This window comes from Equus quagga, chromosome 15 (genome assembly GCF_021613505.1).
Source record: "Equus quagga isolate Etosha38 chromosome 15, UCLA_HA_Equagga_1.0, whole genome shotgun sequence".
Classification (NCBI taxonomy): domain Eukaryota; kingdom Metazoa; phylum Chordata; class Mammalia; order Perissodactyla; family Equidae; genus Equus; species Equus quagga.
This window is the reverse complement of record NC_060281.1, coordinates 48,868,734-48,882,758: the sequence shown is the minus strand read 5'-3', so window position 1 is coordinate 48,882,758 and position 14,025 is coordinate 48,868,734. Positions and strand designations below refer to the sequence as shown.

Below are 14,025 nucleotides of genomic sequence, written 5' to 3'. Positions count from 1 at the left end.
GCCTGCTGTGCTGAGATGAGTGGCTGGCTCCGTGTTTGTGTGCCGGGGGCAGCCATAAGTGTTACATTAATCCAAGTGTGTTCCAAGCCGAAAAAGAAATAATGAGAAGCGTGAGGCTCCCTCCTTCGCCCCAAAGGACCCCAACCCTGAGGCCGTGAGACCGAGTCCTGGGGGTGAGCTCCCGGCTGCCCCCTCCCTCTCCTCTCCCAGCCGGCCGCTTCCCCCATCCTCCATGTGTCTGTTATGCAAGAGAATGTTTGGAATCCCTTGAAACCACCGTTGTGCTTTTTCTTCTCTCCTATTTTTATTTAATGGGATTGGCAGGTTGCCATTTTTGTGTGCCTGCCAACTCTGCTCTTTGAGTTAGGACGAGGTCAGACAGACAGTGAGCACTTCTGTGCCCAGACCAATTAGGGGGATTCGCTGTGAGGCGCTACAGGGCAGAGACCGGATCTGTTTGTTTACCGCCCCTCAGCCAAGGCCCGGCTGGGTCAGGGTGGACGTCCAGATGCTGGGGTGGGTGGGCCCTCGGCAGCACTTGGTCCTGTCAGGGAGAGCCGCTGAACTTGGACCGCTGGTTAAGGGCAGCTGCTGGCGGCAGCAGGCGGTTGTGTGGACTGCAGCCTGATCTTTTGATGGGTAACAAGCTTCAGACCACTTTTTAAAAATGTTTTCTTCCGTGATATATGCCACCTCTTCTAGATAAAACCCATGCTGACCACTAGGGGGCCCAGCCATCCTGCTTTGACCAGGTGTCCTGGGAGTGGGACTTTGAGGACAGTCCCAGGACAGTCCCGGTCAAACTAGGATGCCTGGTCACCTACAGTTGTGCTCTGTGGTGCCACGCCTCTGATAGAAATGGTCAGAAGCACAGGAGGTCCCGCCCGGTGCTGAGGCCTGGTTTCCTAGTTTGGTGAAGTCAGTATTTGCTGCTGGCACTGTTCGCATCTCTTTTAGGCCTTAGGTCTCTGCTGATTTGCACAGGCTGCCCCAGCTCTGTACCCGGGTGTGAGCTTTGAACACCACATCGTGTCGTGACCCCCACTCCTTCCCCCAGTTTTGGCCCTGCTAAAGCTGCATTCCATCAACCATGATGTCAGCTGGGCCCTGATTCTGCGACATGTGTGGCCGTCACAGTTGCTTTCCAAGTGCTCATGGCATTTGTGGTAGAGATGTCAGCAGGAAGGAACGTGACTCTTAGAAAAAGAGGCCTTTGTCATCCAGTGTCGGTACTTACGCGGTTCTCCCGATGGTGTAGGGTTCGTTGCTGTCCATGGTGTAGAGAAAGCCTAGCTTCCTTACTCTCCTGCTCAGGAATTAGTTCTCCTTGGAAGTCCTGCTTTTGCTCTAGCATTTGCATAATACTTAAACACAAAGGGAAGATTCACTACAATCCACTTCTTGAGTCTGAGTCTTTCTGGCTTCTGGGTTCCACAAAAAAGGCGGGGCCTTCCTCTGGGCCGGTGGTCAGCGACTGGAATGGCCCTCACTTAGCGGTGGGTCCTCTCCCGCCCCCTATGTCTCTATTAATCTACCAGAGGTTCTGTCAGTCTAGTGAATGGGTGGCAGGGCCGGGACGCAGACCACTCCCTTCAAACAGACCATTGCTTCATTGCTTAAAGGAAATCTATGAGGGAATCCAGGCATGTGGTGACGTGGACTTCGTTCTTGACTTGGCACCCTTTGACACCTCCAGGCTGGTTCCTCTTTGTGGAAGTTGCACAGTGTGGTGGCGCTGCCAGCAGCACTTCTTTGAGCTGAGTTGTACTTGGTGACACCGGGTGCTTATTGGTTAGGCTTCGTCCCTTACATGTGGTTCCAGGTCGTAGGGTTTGCCCAGATTCAGGCAGGTGATATGCTTCTGGAATGGTAACTGAAAACAAAATGAAAATGTGCCCGTGAGGTGGGAGAGGTGCCTCCCAGGGAGCCAAGCATGCCTGCTTCCCTGTTAGCAACACGCCTTCCCACTCCAGGCTTTGCCCCATCTTTGTTTAGATAGGACTCATTAAGGTCACCTGGTAAGCTTTTAAACCAGCCAGTGCCCTCACCCCAGCTGTCCTCTGGTTTACATGGCTTGGGTCACAACCTGTGTGTACGTAGTCTTCACTCCGTGGACAACCCTAACATGCAGCCAGGGGGAGGCCCCTGCGTAGAAGTCAGGACTGCTGGCTACTGGAGGTATGGAGGCATGTCTGCCGAGATGCTAAACGGGGCAGCTGTTACTTACTATAATCTGTGGATCACAGTGGGATATCTTCAGTGGTCTTCCTGTTGTTGCTTCCCCCACCCCCTTTCATAGAAGTGATTTTTTTTTTATTGTAAAATACTTATAAAGTTTACCATATTAACAATTTTTAGTTCTCCAGTTGAGTAGTATTAAGTGTATTCACATTGTTGTACAACCATCACCACCATCCATTTCCCGAACTTGTTCATCTTCCCAAACTCTGTATCCATTAAATACTAACTCCCCATCCTCCCTCCCCACAGCCCATGACAACCATCATTTTTCTTCCTCTCTGTGACTTTGACAATCCTAAATACCTCATATAGGCAGCATCCTACAGTGTTTATTTTTTTGTGACTGGCTTATTTCTCTTAATGTAATGTCCTCAAGGTTGTATGTCCCCCAGGTTGTATGCAGCATGTGTCAGAATTACATTCCTTTTTAAAGGCTGAATAATATTCTGCTGTGACCGTCCCCTTTTTCTGTTTCCATTCATTCATCCATGGACATGGGTTGATCCATGTTTTAGCTGTTATGAAGACTGCTGCTGTGAACGTGGCTGTGCAAGTATCTGTTGGAATCCCTGCTTTTATTTCTGTTGGGTCCACCCCCAGAGGTGATCTGCTTCTGGCTTTCTTGCTCAGTGCTCTGTTGGAGGCACTGGGCAGCTGCTCTGGGATGGGCTCCTTTGTCTCGCATTAGTGTCACCATGTTAGGCAGAACTGTGTTCTGGCTCAAACACAGTGCGGGTGCTGACTAGCCCTTTCCTCCTGCCCACAGCAAGAGTACTGGAGGTTAGTGGAAGAGAAGGACTGCCACGTGGCAGTGCACTGCGGCAAAGTGGACACCAACACTCACGGCAGTGGATTCCCAGTGGGAAAATCAGAACCATTTTCAAGGTAACGTTGGATGCTCTTGTCCTTGTTCTGGGGACTAGACAGCACCCGTCCTGCCAGTGTGTGACGTCTCTCTGCTTCCCTCTGCAGGCATGGATGGAACCTCACCGTCCTCCCCAATAACACAGGGTCCATCCTGCGTCACCTCGGTGCTGTGCCTGGTAAGCCTGATGCAGCCGCTGTCCTTGGGGTCCCAAGGCCTCTGCCTTGGGCAGCTTGTAGATGAGCTCCACCCCGCTGGGAACTAGAGCTGGGAGTTCCTTTGAAGCACAGCTGGGAAGGGCCGGGGCAATTTTGGTATAGAGTATATGTTTTGAAAACCTTAATTTTTTAGGAAAGAGAGAGGAATGGGATCATAATTGAAGTCAGCAAAAATAGGGAGAGGTTGAGCCAAATTGCAGAATCTAGAAACTGGGCAGACGCACAGTAGCCAAGTTTTCACCTTGATACTGATATTTTCAGAGCTCAAGTCCTGGCTTCTTAAGGTAACTGCAAGCTCTAAGTGATGGACTCTTCGCAGATAATTGGGGAAAGCCAGGTGTCCTGGGAGTAGTGGTCCCTGAAGGCTGGGCACCTGCGGGAGGGGGCCTGGGCCCTCCACACCTTGGTGGGAGGCATTATTCCAGGCCTCTCCCACCAAAGCGGGTTTGTGCTCCTGCACTGTACTCATGACTTCAGATGTCCTTTTACTACTGTTTATAACAGTGTCCATCACCTGGCTCATTTCTGTATAGCAAGCAGGAGAGAGCAAGCACCTTCTTCTCACTGGGTTTTGTGTGTTTTTGAATCTCATTTTTATTTCTTCTTTGGGGAGAGGAAAGCGATTTCTAATGAGTGTTCCCCTGAGAAGATGCTGCGTCCTCACGATGCCTGTTCTCCCTTTATGTTTCAGGAGTGACAATTCCCTGGCTAAATATTGGCATGGTCTTTTCTACCTCATGCTGGTCTCGAGACCAAAACCACCTTCCCTACATTGACTACTTACACACTGGTGCTGACTGCATTTGGTGAGTACCGGCCCCCGGGGCTCGGGGTGGCCGTGGGAGCGAAGAGGCAGGGCAAGCGCCGGGCAGCCCCTCTTACTCACTCTGGGGTGGCAGCTTTTGTGGGTTTGTCCCATGTTCCATGTGTTGGAGGTGGGAGAGAACACTTTAATTTGCTCAGATGATGAGCAAGGTTGAGCATCTTTTCATGTGCTTATTGGCACATTTGTGTTTTCTTCTGGGGTGTTCTTTTTTGGTGTTGCTTTCTGAGAGTTTGTTCCATATTAGGGATAAGAACCAGTAGGCATATCATAGAAAGTTGACAGAAACGGTGACCGTGTCACTGGCCTTCTCCTAGCGCTGTATGAACCGTTCTTGCCCTGACCTCCCGGCAGTGGTTATTGTCCATCTCTGCAGTCAGTGTTACAGTCCAGGGACAGCTACAGAGAGAGCAGGCGTTCCTGGCACGTGGAGGTCCTGCTGTATGAGACTCACATGTTGTTCTCCTGCTCACATTCCTCTGTTTCGTGGGAAGCACCCACCCGTGCTCCTTAACTGTCACCTCTCCCCAGTCCTGACCCGGGGCTGGCTCTCTGGTTCCTTTGTTTTTGGTGGCAGATGGGAAATTACTACAAATAATGTGATATCTTGTTGTCTGACAGTCTAGAGGCCTCGCATTCACCCCACACCAACTCTGGTTATTGTCCTGATGGGGTGATTAGGCATTCTTTATTAAAATGAACAAATTCTTAGGACTAATGCCCTCCCCTCAAGGAGCAGTGCTACAGTGTCTGTAGCAGTCTTGTCATTGTGACTTCCTTGCTTTCAGGCCACATCATAGTGAGTGGCAGTCATTGTTGACGCAGGGTGGTGCCTGCAGGACCCCAATGGGGAGCCTCCATGTGGAGGCCGGTGGTCCTTGGTGCCCTGTGGTTGGTCTTTGGTGGTGAGACTGTGCGGGGCTGCAGGGCTCTGGAACCTGAGAGGGACAGTGGTTTTCGGGCAGAGGATGCTGAGAGAGGATAGCTGGATGCTTCCAGGATGGTAGCGGCTGCTCCTCCGGGAACCGCTGAGCCCTAACCACCCGTCCCTGTGGGAGTCCTGAAGTCCCACCCTGCCCCTCTGAGCCCTGGTTTCTTCACCTGACTGTGTGAGGGGTTTGTGGTGAAAGAATGGTTTTGTTGCTTGACCGTTGAGTTAGAGGGAGGGAAATGTGAGATTCTGTGGGCTCTTTGAAGACTAATTCTTGGAACCTCATTGATGGGGAGTAAAGAGAAGGCCGGATATGATCAGAGAACTTTATGGTGTGTGGTTTTTCTTAAAACATGTGATTTAGGTTAGAAACCCTGGATTTAAATCACAAATCAGAAACAGAATATGTTGGCATTGAAATAACATAAGCATTTAGCAAAAAACCTTGAATGTGGTGATTGGCATTCCCTTTGCTCAGCAACTGAGATGGGGATGTGGCCCCCATGTGGAGATGCGTCACGCCGCCTCTGCGCAGGCCTGTGGAGGGTCAGGACTCCTGGCTCCTGGGGCGACCAGTGAGGTGCCGGGGTCACGACCCCCTCCAGAGTTACTGTTGCTGCTCTGAGTTTTACTGGTGGTCAGTGGCTTCATTTGCGTTGGCAGCCTAAAGTCCTTTGTCTCTGGGAATGCAGGCCAGGCCCTGCTCTGATGTTACCTGGCCCAGGCGTCCACTCTGCAGGGGTCACCCGTGGGTGAGGAGGTCCACCTCCCCCCGCCCAGCCCTGGAGAGACATGGGGGCCTTTGAGGAGGCCTCACACATCTGCCTTGTGTCTGCTGACTGCCTGGACGAGGCTGTCATGTGCCGTAGGTGGCAAGTGTGGCCCTAGTAGGTGCTCCTGAGAGCCAGTGACAGTCCCCCACGCCTCATGATGCAGTGAGGTTCTGCATTCCTCTCTCAGCTAAGTTCTGCCTACATCTTTGCACTGTTCTCTCGCTGTTCTTCCCTGCTGGCTGCTGAGCTCCAGCTAGAGGGCTCTGTGCTGGCTGAGCCCCTCTCCCGCCGCTACATCCTTGGCTCAACCCACCTTCAGCGCCTCCATTTGCCTGATGCAGGCCTTTCCGGTGCTGGCTCTCCTGTGTCTAGCTGGCCATGCCTGAGACCCGGCTGGCTGGGTTTGGCACACACAGCTGCCTCAGTGAGGGGCATGGCCGTGTCCCCTGGTTGTGCCCTCCCCCCATTTCGAAATTTCACAGTGGCTACAGTGTCACCCTGAGTGTTGGCTGTGAGGCAGCGGGTACACAGACTGGACTCTTTTCCTGACTTCTCTGAATTTGAAGAACTGACGGGTTCTTTTACTTTTCCTGGCCACTACAGCCCCTAGCTGTCCGTGCGACCTCGGGCGCAGAGGTGGGCTAGGCTAGGCTGGAGGGCCAAGGGACCTGTGTTTTCCAGCTCCTCATCCCAGTCCTGCAGCTTCTGCTACAGTGACAAGACACCGCTTTGGAGCTCTCACGAGGGGCTAATTGAGTCTGCAGATGTGTCTGGGTCTTATTTATAAGAGGTTTTAAACATCTGTTTTTGGTTTGAAGGCTTTTTGGCTTACATATAGGTCAAATCTACGTAAGAAATGAGTGCGTCCGCCCGCTGCTGTAGCTGCGGGTTGGCTGTGTTGGCAGAAGCACTGCAGCCCTAGAAAGTGGAGTGGGCGCGGGCCTGGGAACCACGGTGCCATCACCGAGCAAGCATGCCCATTGGGTCCCAGGAATGGGTCCCTCCTCCTGCGTTTAAAGTGCTCCTCTCCTGCCGCTTGAGGCTGCTTTCCAGGCCCGTGTTGGCTCGTTCTCTGAGGGAGGCTGGTGGGTGGGCCTAGCACACGCTTGCCTGGCAGAGGGTCCTTGTCGAGTGACTGCTTCTGCCCTTATTTCCAACACCCAGGTATTGCATTCCTGCTGAGGAGGAGAGCAAGCTGGAGGACGTGGTCCACACCCTGCTGCAGGCCAACGGTACCCCAGGGCTGCAGATGCTGGAGAGCAACGTCATGGTGCGGCTCCCTGCCTGGGTGCAGCCCCCTGGGGTCGTGATGGGCAGGGAGGTGCAGGAATAGTGGCCTGACTCGGAGTTGTTTATACAGCTGCCGTCTTTGCCGACCTGCCTCTCTGAGGCAGAGAATACCACAGGGTCAGTCCTCCAAACCGAAACGTCCTCGTGTATGAAAACCAGCCTAAAGCAGCGTGTCCCTCAGATGGCACAGGACGTTGGGGCTCATGCCCATGGTGGCCCCTGAATCTGTTCTCAGGCCGATTGTTTTGTTGATGGAGGCAGAGTGTGCTGTGAGGGGACTGCTCTGGGGCCCTCTTTGGTGCCTGCTGTTTCTGCTGGGCACCTGGATGCCTCGGCTGTGTGCATCAGGAACACTCAACATTACAGGAATGAGCACAAAAGGCCCCATTTTCAGAAAGTCACGGGGCTGTTGTGTTCCTGGGCGTCTTTTTAGCATTGAGCTGTGCTCCGATGCCTGAGGTCAGGGTTTCCCTGGCCTCTGCTGACTCCTCTCTGGGTCTTCTGTCTTTGCTGGGCCACCTGGTCTGCTCAGAAGGTGAGCAGCAGCCCATCCAGAGGTGCCAGGTCCAAGGCCCCCCGCCTGCACCCATACGGCTCCACCTGGCTCTGGAGACAGCCCAGAAGCTCCCCAGGAGGTGTGTGACTTCATCCTATTCCCACACTGGCAGTGCTAGGTGGGGAGAGGAGGCCCCCATGTAGTGTGACGGCTGTTGTCATTCTTGGGCCAGTGTCAATTTAGGAATTCCTTCTTTTTTTAGGAATTATCTATCTTTGTTTTTCTAGAAGAGACACCAAAAAATCTTCAATAAAACACATAATCTATCTCCTTGGGAGCTGGCCCCTTCTTAAGTCTTTACCCCACTTCGGTGACAGGTGTCAGGTTAACTCCCCTGCTGGGAGGGAGGCTGGTTCTCAGAACTGCACAGAAGGGGTGACTGTGGCAGGTGGGGCATAGGAAGCTGGAGAGTGAGCAGGAGAAAGGCCGAGAGTACAGCTGTGTGGGGGTGCGCCTCAGCCCAAGCCTCTCTCCCCAGATCTCCCCGGAGGTGCTGTGCAAAGAGGGGATCAAGGTGCACAGGACCGTGCAGCAGAGCGGCCAGTTCGTTGTCTGCTTCCCGGGATCCTTTGTGTCCAAAGTGTGCTGCGGCTACAGCGTCTCTGAGACCGTGCACTTTGCCACCACGCAGTGGACAAGCATGGGCTTTGAGACTGCCAAGGTGAGCCTGGGAGCCCGTCTGCACCGCCCCCGCAGTGCATGTGTGAGTGCACATGAATGCACAGGGCCTTGCACGTGCACATCTGCTTCAGGTACTGTTTCACTTCAGAATATGTCTTGCAACCTTTACGAGGCGCCTGAGGTGTTTCTAGGTCAAGAGAGTTGTCGAGGTTTGTTTGTGTCGTGAAAGTGTCTGAGTTCCACTCTTGAGCCACTGCAGTGTTCAGATGACTGTACCGAGGGTGCTGAAAGCAAACACTGGAAATGCAGAGAAAATCACAACCCGCTTTTAGGTCGTGGCACCTCCCTTGTGGCTGGCATTGCTGAGTGATGCCTTTCCCTGGTGTCTGGTGCCTTTCTCACAGGCAAACAGGATCTTTGTAGGAGTTTCGCTTGCTTTGAATCCAGATGGAATTCAAACTTTGAAAATTCAGGGTACCCCCTCCCCAATAAAGCAAAGCCTTGGCCTCTGATGGAAATCCACCCTCAAGGATGTGCCCGCCTCTTGCAGGAAATGAAGCGTCGCCATATAGCTAAGCCATTCTCCATGGAGAAGTTACTCTACCAGATCGCCCAGGCGGAAGCCAAGAAGGAGAACGGTCCCACTCTCAGCACCATCTCAGCCCTTCTGGACGAGCTCAGGTACATGGGCGCTGGTTCCAGGCGGAGGCTGGGACCTGCCCCCTCCAGGCTTCGGGGGGAGAGGGCGAGGCCGGGAGCTGCAGGCGAAGGCTGGTCCCCTGTAGGATCTCGCTGGCCACTGCTCAGAGCTGCACGGCCCACCTGGTGCTTAGCCACATGGAGGAAGACTTTTTGGGTGTAGTTTGTTTTACTTTGTTAATTAATTTCCCCATCTCTCTTCGTGCTTGATGTTTGGAGTCAGAATTTTCTCATGTGCTGATGCAAAAGGTTAATTCTCTTTGTGGGCTCTTGACCCTGTAGCACCACTGATCTTGGCAGCTTCTCACCAGTGAGGAAATGGTGACCTGCAGCCTCAAGTCACTGCCTGCACCTAGTTGTTTTGGAGAGGTCTCACTGTGTCACCACTTGTTTTCTTGCAAAACCTGCTTGTGGTGTGTATGTGTGACACCGCCGTGCAGCTGGCATCAGCTACAGCAGATGTAGCACCTGCATGGAGCCGGCCCATCCCCAAGTCCAAGGCCCAAGTCCAAGGCCCTCCCCTGGCTTTGATCCTGTGGTGGTCAGAGGAGCCCGCCTAATGGTGGAAGCTGTGCATCAGAAACTGCAGCATGCCTGTCTGGCTCGGCTTCCTGTGTCACCCCCTTCTCCCTGCCATGTGGCTTCATGATCTTTCCTCTAGGGAGAGTCCACAGTACTGAGGGACAGGATGTCCACAGTGTCGGTTGAGCCTTTGATGATACCGGCAGACAGTGTGTCAGTCCATCCCTGGCTCAGGGTGCAGGGCGCCCCGATGGAATGCTAACTTGTCTTTGCCGTGGGTCCTGGGGCTCCACCCCATTAACCACAGGCAGAGGCCAGTAACCAGAGCTGCCTTAGAAGCAAGGGGTCTGACGTTTTGCCTAGAAAGATGGGTCCCCAGCTGGGACCTTGGGAAGGTGAGTGAGGAGGCCCGGCACCTCACAGCCGCCCCCCGCGGTGTCTGCCCAGGGATACGGAGCTGCGGCAGCGGCGGCAGCTGTTCGAGGCCGGCCTCCACTCCTCTGCCCGCTATGGCAGCCACGATGGCAGCAGCACCGTGGCGGATGGGAAGAAAAAGCCTCGAAAGTGGCTGCAGTTGGAGACCTCAGAGAGGAGGTGTCAGATCTGCCAGCATCTGTGCTACCTGTCTATGGTGAGCCCTGCCCCCGAGCTCGGGCCCTTGCCTGCAGCACGCAACTCCCCAAGGCGAGGGTGGGAACGGAGCAAGGCCCTGGCTCTGTGCTGTCCCCTCCTGTCCCTTGCCCACAGTCACATGGCTGGAAGAAGTGGCCCTCCCTCTGTGCCACTGCTTTGTCACCCCCTGTCCCTGGGCCCAGCTTTTCCCCCGTCCCACCCCTTGGCGCGGTGCTGGGCTTCCCTCTTTCTACTGCCACTGACAAGGTGTGGGGGCCCCACTTTCTTTCCTTGTTTCCAGTTTCCATTTCAGCTGTGTGACCAATCACATTGCCCCAGAGGACACTGGAATCTGTCTTTGGTTAAAACTAACGTTTCTCCTCAGCAACACTCTGCTGTTTCCAGCCTCCCAGCCTCTGGTCGTGGCTGCTTCTCGGGTGCACCCATGGCACCTGCTGAGGGCTCTGCTCTGGCCTCCCTGAGCCCCCTCGTCCTCCTGCCTCTCCATCTGCCAACACAGTTAGTCCGACTTCCCTCCTTTCTGGTTTGTTCCCACAGTGCCCTTCAAGGACTTCTTACATGCCAGCCAGTCTTCTCAGGTCTGCCTGCCCCACCCAGCCTTGGGTTTAATTACGTCCATATTGCCACCCCTCACCCTCATCGCAGGCCAGTTGCAGCCGGAAAAACCTTGGTTGAGTGGACAACTGGACTGGTGTAGCCCTCTCCTCTGCTTCTTCCAGCTTGTCTCTTACCTTCCCCTGGGGCAGCTGCCCTGACACAGGTCTGTGGGATACACCCAGCTCCCACTCAAGCTGTCTCCACTGTCACATGCCTCGGCTTGGCACTCACAGCCCTGCAGGTCCAGTGCCCTCTCCCCGCCTGTGCAGATCCTTCTTCCAGATAGAGAAGCTTACATAGTAAGTGCCCACCCCAAACCTGGCATGGCAGCAGCGTCCCGTGAGTGCTTCCCAGATCTGACTCCCAGCCCCATGTCTTGGCCCCTACCCGGCTTCCCCGCAGACAAGAGGGACCTGGCTGGCACTCCTGTTTGAGTCAGATGCTCACTGTAGCATCTGAGGGGTCAGAACACTGGGAGAGGGGAGAGGCCTCTGGAATAGCCACCAGGGCTGCCATAATAAAGCACCACAGACCACGGGCTTCGACACAGAAGTTTATTTCCTCCTAGTCTGGAGGCTGGAAGTCCGAGAAGGAGGTGTTGGCAGGGTTTTCTTCTAAGGCCTCGCTCCTTGGCTGTAGATGGCCTTCTCCCTGCATCTTCACGTGGTCTTCCCCCATGTGTGTCTGTGTCTTCATCTTCTCTTCTTACAGAGACACCAGTCCTGTTGGTCCAGAGCCCACGCTAAGACCTCATTAATTACTTCTTCACAGGTCCTGTGTGCAAATATAGTCGCATCCTGAGGTCCTGGGAGGTTAGGGCTTCAACATTGCAGTTGGGGGAGGGGCATAATTCAGACGGTAACAACTCTGCATCCCACTTTACATATTTTCTTCTGTCCAGTCTTTCTTTTTCCAGGTTCTTTTTTAAAGATATAATTGAGAACCATGCTGTCTTAAAAAAAAAAAATAAGTCACAAGCATTTCTCCCGATCTTAACACCGTTTCATAAACATCACTCACGAAAGCTGGGTAACTCCATGTCCTTTCTCCTTGTGCTGGATGGAATTACTCCCATGGGAAATAATAACCACGCTCTTTCCCATGAACGTGAGTGACACCGTCAGGAGCTCTGTGTGTGGCCCTGGTCTGTTCCTGTGGGCTTATTTTCAAGCTCTCCTTCAGAACGTTGTGGCTTGAGAGTTGTCACTTCTGACCAGTCTTTTATCATCAGCCTGATTGGTGTTTTTAAAAGGTTATATCCTAAATTCATAGGTAAAAATAGATTTTATTCATATTTACAATTTTCATTGCTTGGATTACTAAGTTCTTGCATTTCTGCTTAGTCTGTTTAGTGTTTTTGTCTATTCTTGTCCTTAGCCCCAGGTGTCTTTAAAAGGTGATGTGTTTCTGCCGATAAGTGTCACTTCCTTTCTCCTACAGCTCTTCTTGTCTTTGCTTAGAAACTCAGAAGATGGGAATCCTGTCTTTCCCCTAAATCTTCATGACAAGGGCCTGTGAAGCTCTTGGATCTTGTGTGTTAAGGCAGCATTTTCCCTTTTTTTTTTTTTTAACACAGAATGAGAACAGGACTAGAAGTCAGGGTGACGGGTGAGCACTTCCCCCACAGACCAGGCCCTCCCGCGTGCAGAGGGAGCCCCTGCCCAGCCACGGCACACCTCCCTCCCCATGTCTAAAGCAGAAAGGCCTGTCCACGTGCTGTCTGCATGTGCTCCGTGTGGCCTCAGGACTTGGCATATGCTTTCCCACAGCAGCCGGAGGCCTCTGTGGGGCAGGCCGGGGACCCTGTCTGGTTGCAGAGGATCAAGAGCTTGTGATTGGGGTGATTTCGCATGGAGGCAGTGGCCCTCCCAGTGGTGTAGGGGCAGCTTCCATGTAACCAGCTGGATTGACTGAGCCGCTGACCAGCAGGTTGAGAACACAGCACGTGGCTGCTGCATGTCCGGGGTGTGTTCCCTGCACGCCGGCCCCAGTGTCTAGTCCTCCTTGCTCTGGGTCTCTTCTCGCACCTCTTGTGCCAGGGTAGTTTTTGCACAAAAAGTCTCAGAAACCCTTAGAATTCGAGAACTTAGAAACAAGCATCACTATTTCATCCCGTCTTCACTGGCTTGATGGTGCTTAGAACCTCCCCTGGGGACATGCAGCAGAAACCTGGAGGGGCCTCGTGGCCGCCCTCAGCTGCAACTCGGAGACGGTCAGTTGTTTCCTGCTTGAAGACTCTGTTCTACACAATTGTTGCTTTTTTTTCATCCATTTCTGATGTTTTTGAGTCATGATATCCCTTAGCTTGGCCGTCGATGTCAAGGACAGGCCTTCCTGGCTTGTTCTGGGGACTCTCTCCCTCTTCCAGTTGTCCTCACCAGTGTCCCTGGACAGCAGTGCGTCAAGCCCCTTCGGGGCCTCAGGAGTGCTTCTTTCCGCAGGTCGTACAGGAGAACGAGAATGTGGTGTTCTGCCTGGAGTGTGCCCTGCGCCACGTGGAGAAGCAGAAGTCCTGCCGAGGACTGAAGCTGATGTACCGCTACGATGAGGTCAGTCCCTGCGGGGGACGAGGGGGGCCCTGCCTGAGGCAAGCCTCTGGGGCCTGGCGCTCCGAGTGCCCAGGAAGGCAGCCAGGGCCTCTGTAGGGGAAGGTGACTGTCACCTGCCCTCGTTACCATAGGGACGAGTGAGCCTCTGTCCGTACCACTTGGCAAGCCTAGGACCCGATGCAGCCAGCGTGGTTCCCGGGGCTCTCTGGCAGACAGAGCCTGACTCGATGGGGAGGTAGCTCTTTGCCCACACACGGGGGAAATGGGTAGGTTCAGCTTGTGTTCCACCTGACCTCCAGACACCCGGGAACTGAAACTGTAGAAATTTCTTTACTTTGACAAGGTTTGTTTCATTGCAGTTTCCTCCTTCATGTTAACTGTCACTTTGTCCCAGTGGGCCCTGCCCACCCCTCCACCTGCCCTGCAGCCGGCCTGCAGCTCTTTAGGGCCCACGCCTCTGCCTTGCCCACCTGAGCTCTTAGAGTGTCACAGTCAGTATTCCTGACCACCCGGGCCTCAGTTTACCAGGGACGTGGGTTCAGGATCTGGGTGCTGGTTTCCAGAGTACCACCCTGTCTGGCCAGGCTGCTAAGGAAATGGGTGACTGTGCTGTTCTCTATGGCCCAGGTCAAGGTCCAGATTTGGAGGGGACAGTGGGCTGCCTATGCACATCTGTCAGAGGGCAGACCCAAAGTGAAGGTGACCAG

At 53.7% G+C, this 14,025-nt stretch overlaps 1 protein-coding gene across 3 annotated transcripts in view; it reads left to right on the top strand.

Moving 5' to 3' along the window:
* Positions 1-14,025, top strand: part of JARID2 (jumonji and AT-rich interaction domain containing 2) — a 254,706-nt gene that overhangs the window by 235,658 nt on the left and 5,023 nt on the right. For all 3 annotated transcript variants that reach the window (XM_046641238.1, XM_046641240.1, XM_046641239.1), the window contains 8 exons: positions 3,008-3,126; positions 3,214-3,284; positions 4,016-4,130; positions 7,016-7,121; positions 8,176-8,358; positions 8,869-8,999; positions 9,987-10,170; positions 13,211-13,318. In XM_046641238.1, the coding sequence (XP_046497194.1) occupies positions 3,008-3,126; positions 3,214-3,284; positions 4,016-4,130; positions 7,016-7,121; positions 8,176-8,358; positions 8,869-8,999; positions 9,987-10,170; positions 13,211-13,318 (1,017 nt within the window). The remainder of the gene's footprint in view (positions 1-3,007; positions 3,127-3,213; positions 3,285-4,015; positions 4,131-7,015; positions 7,122-8,175; positions 8,359-8,868; positions 9,000-9,986; positions 10,171-13,210; positions 13,319-14,025) is intronic.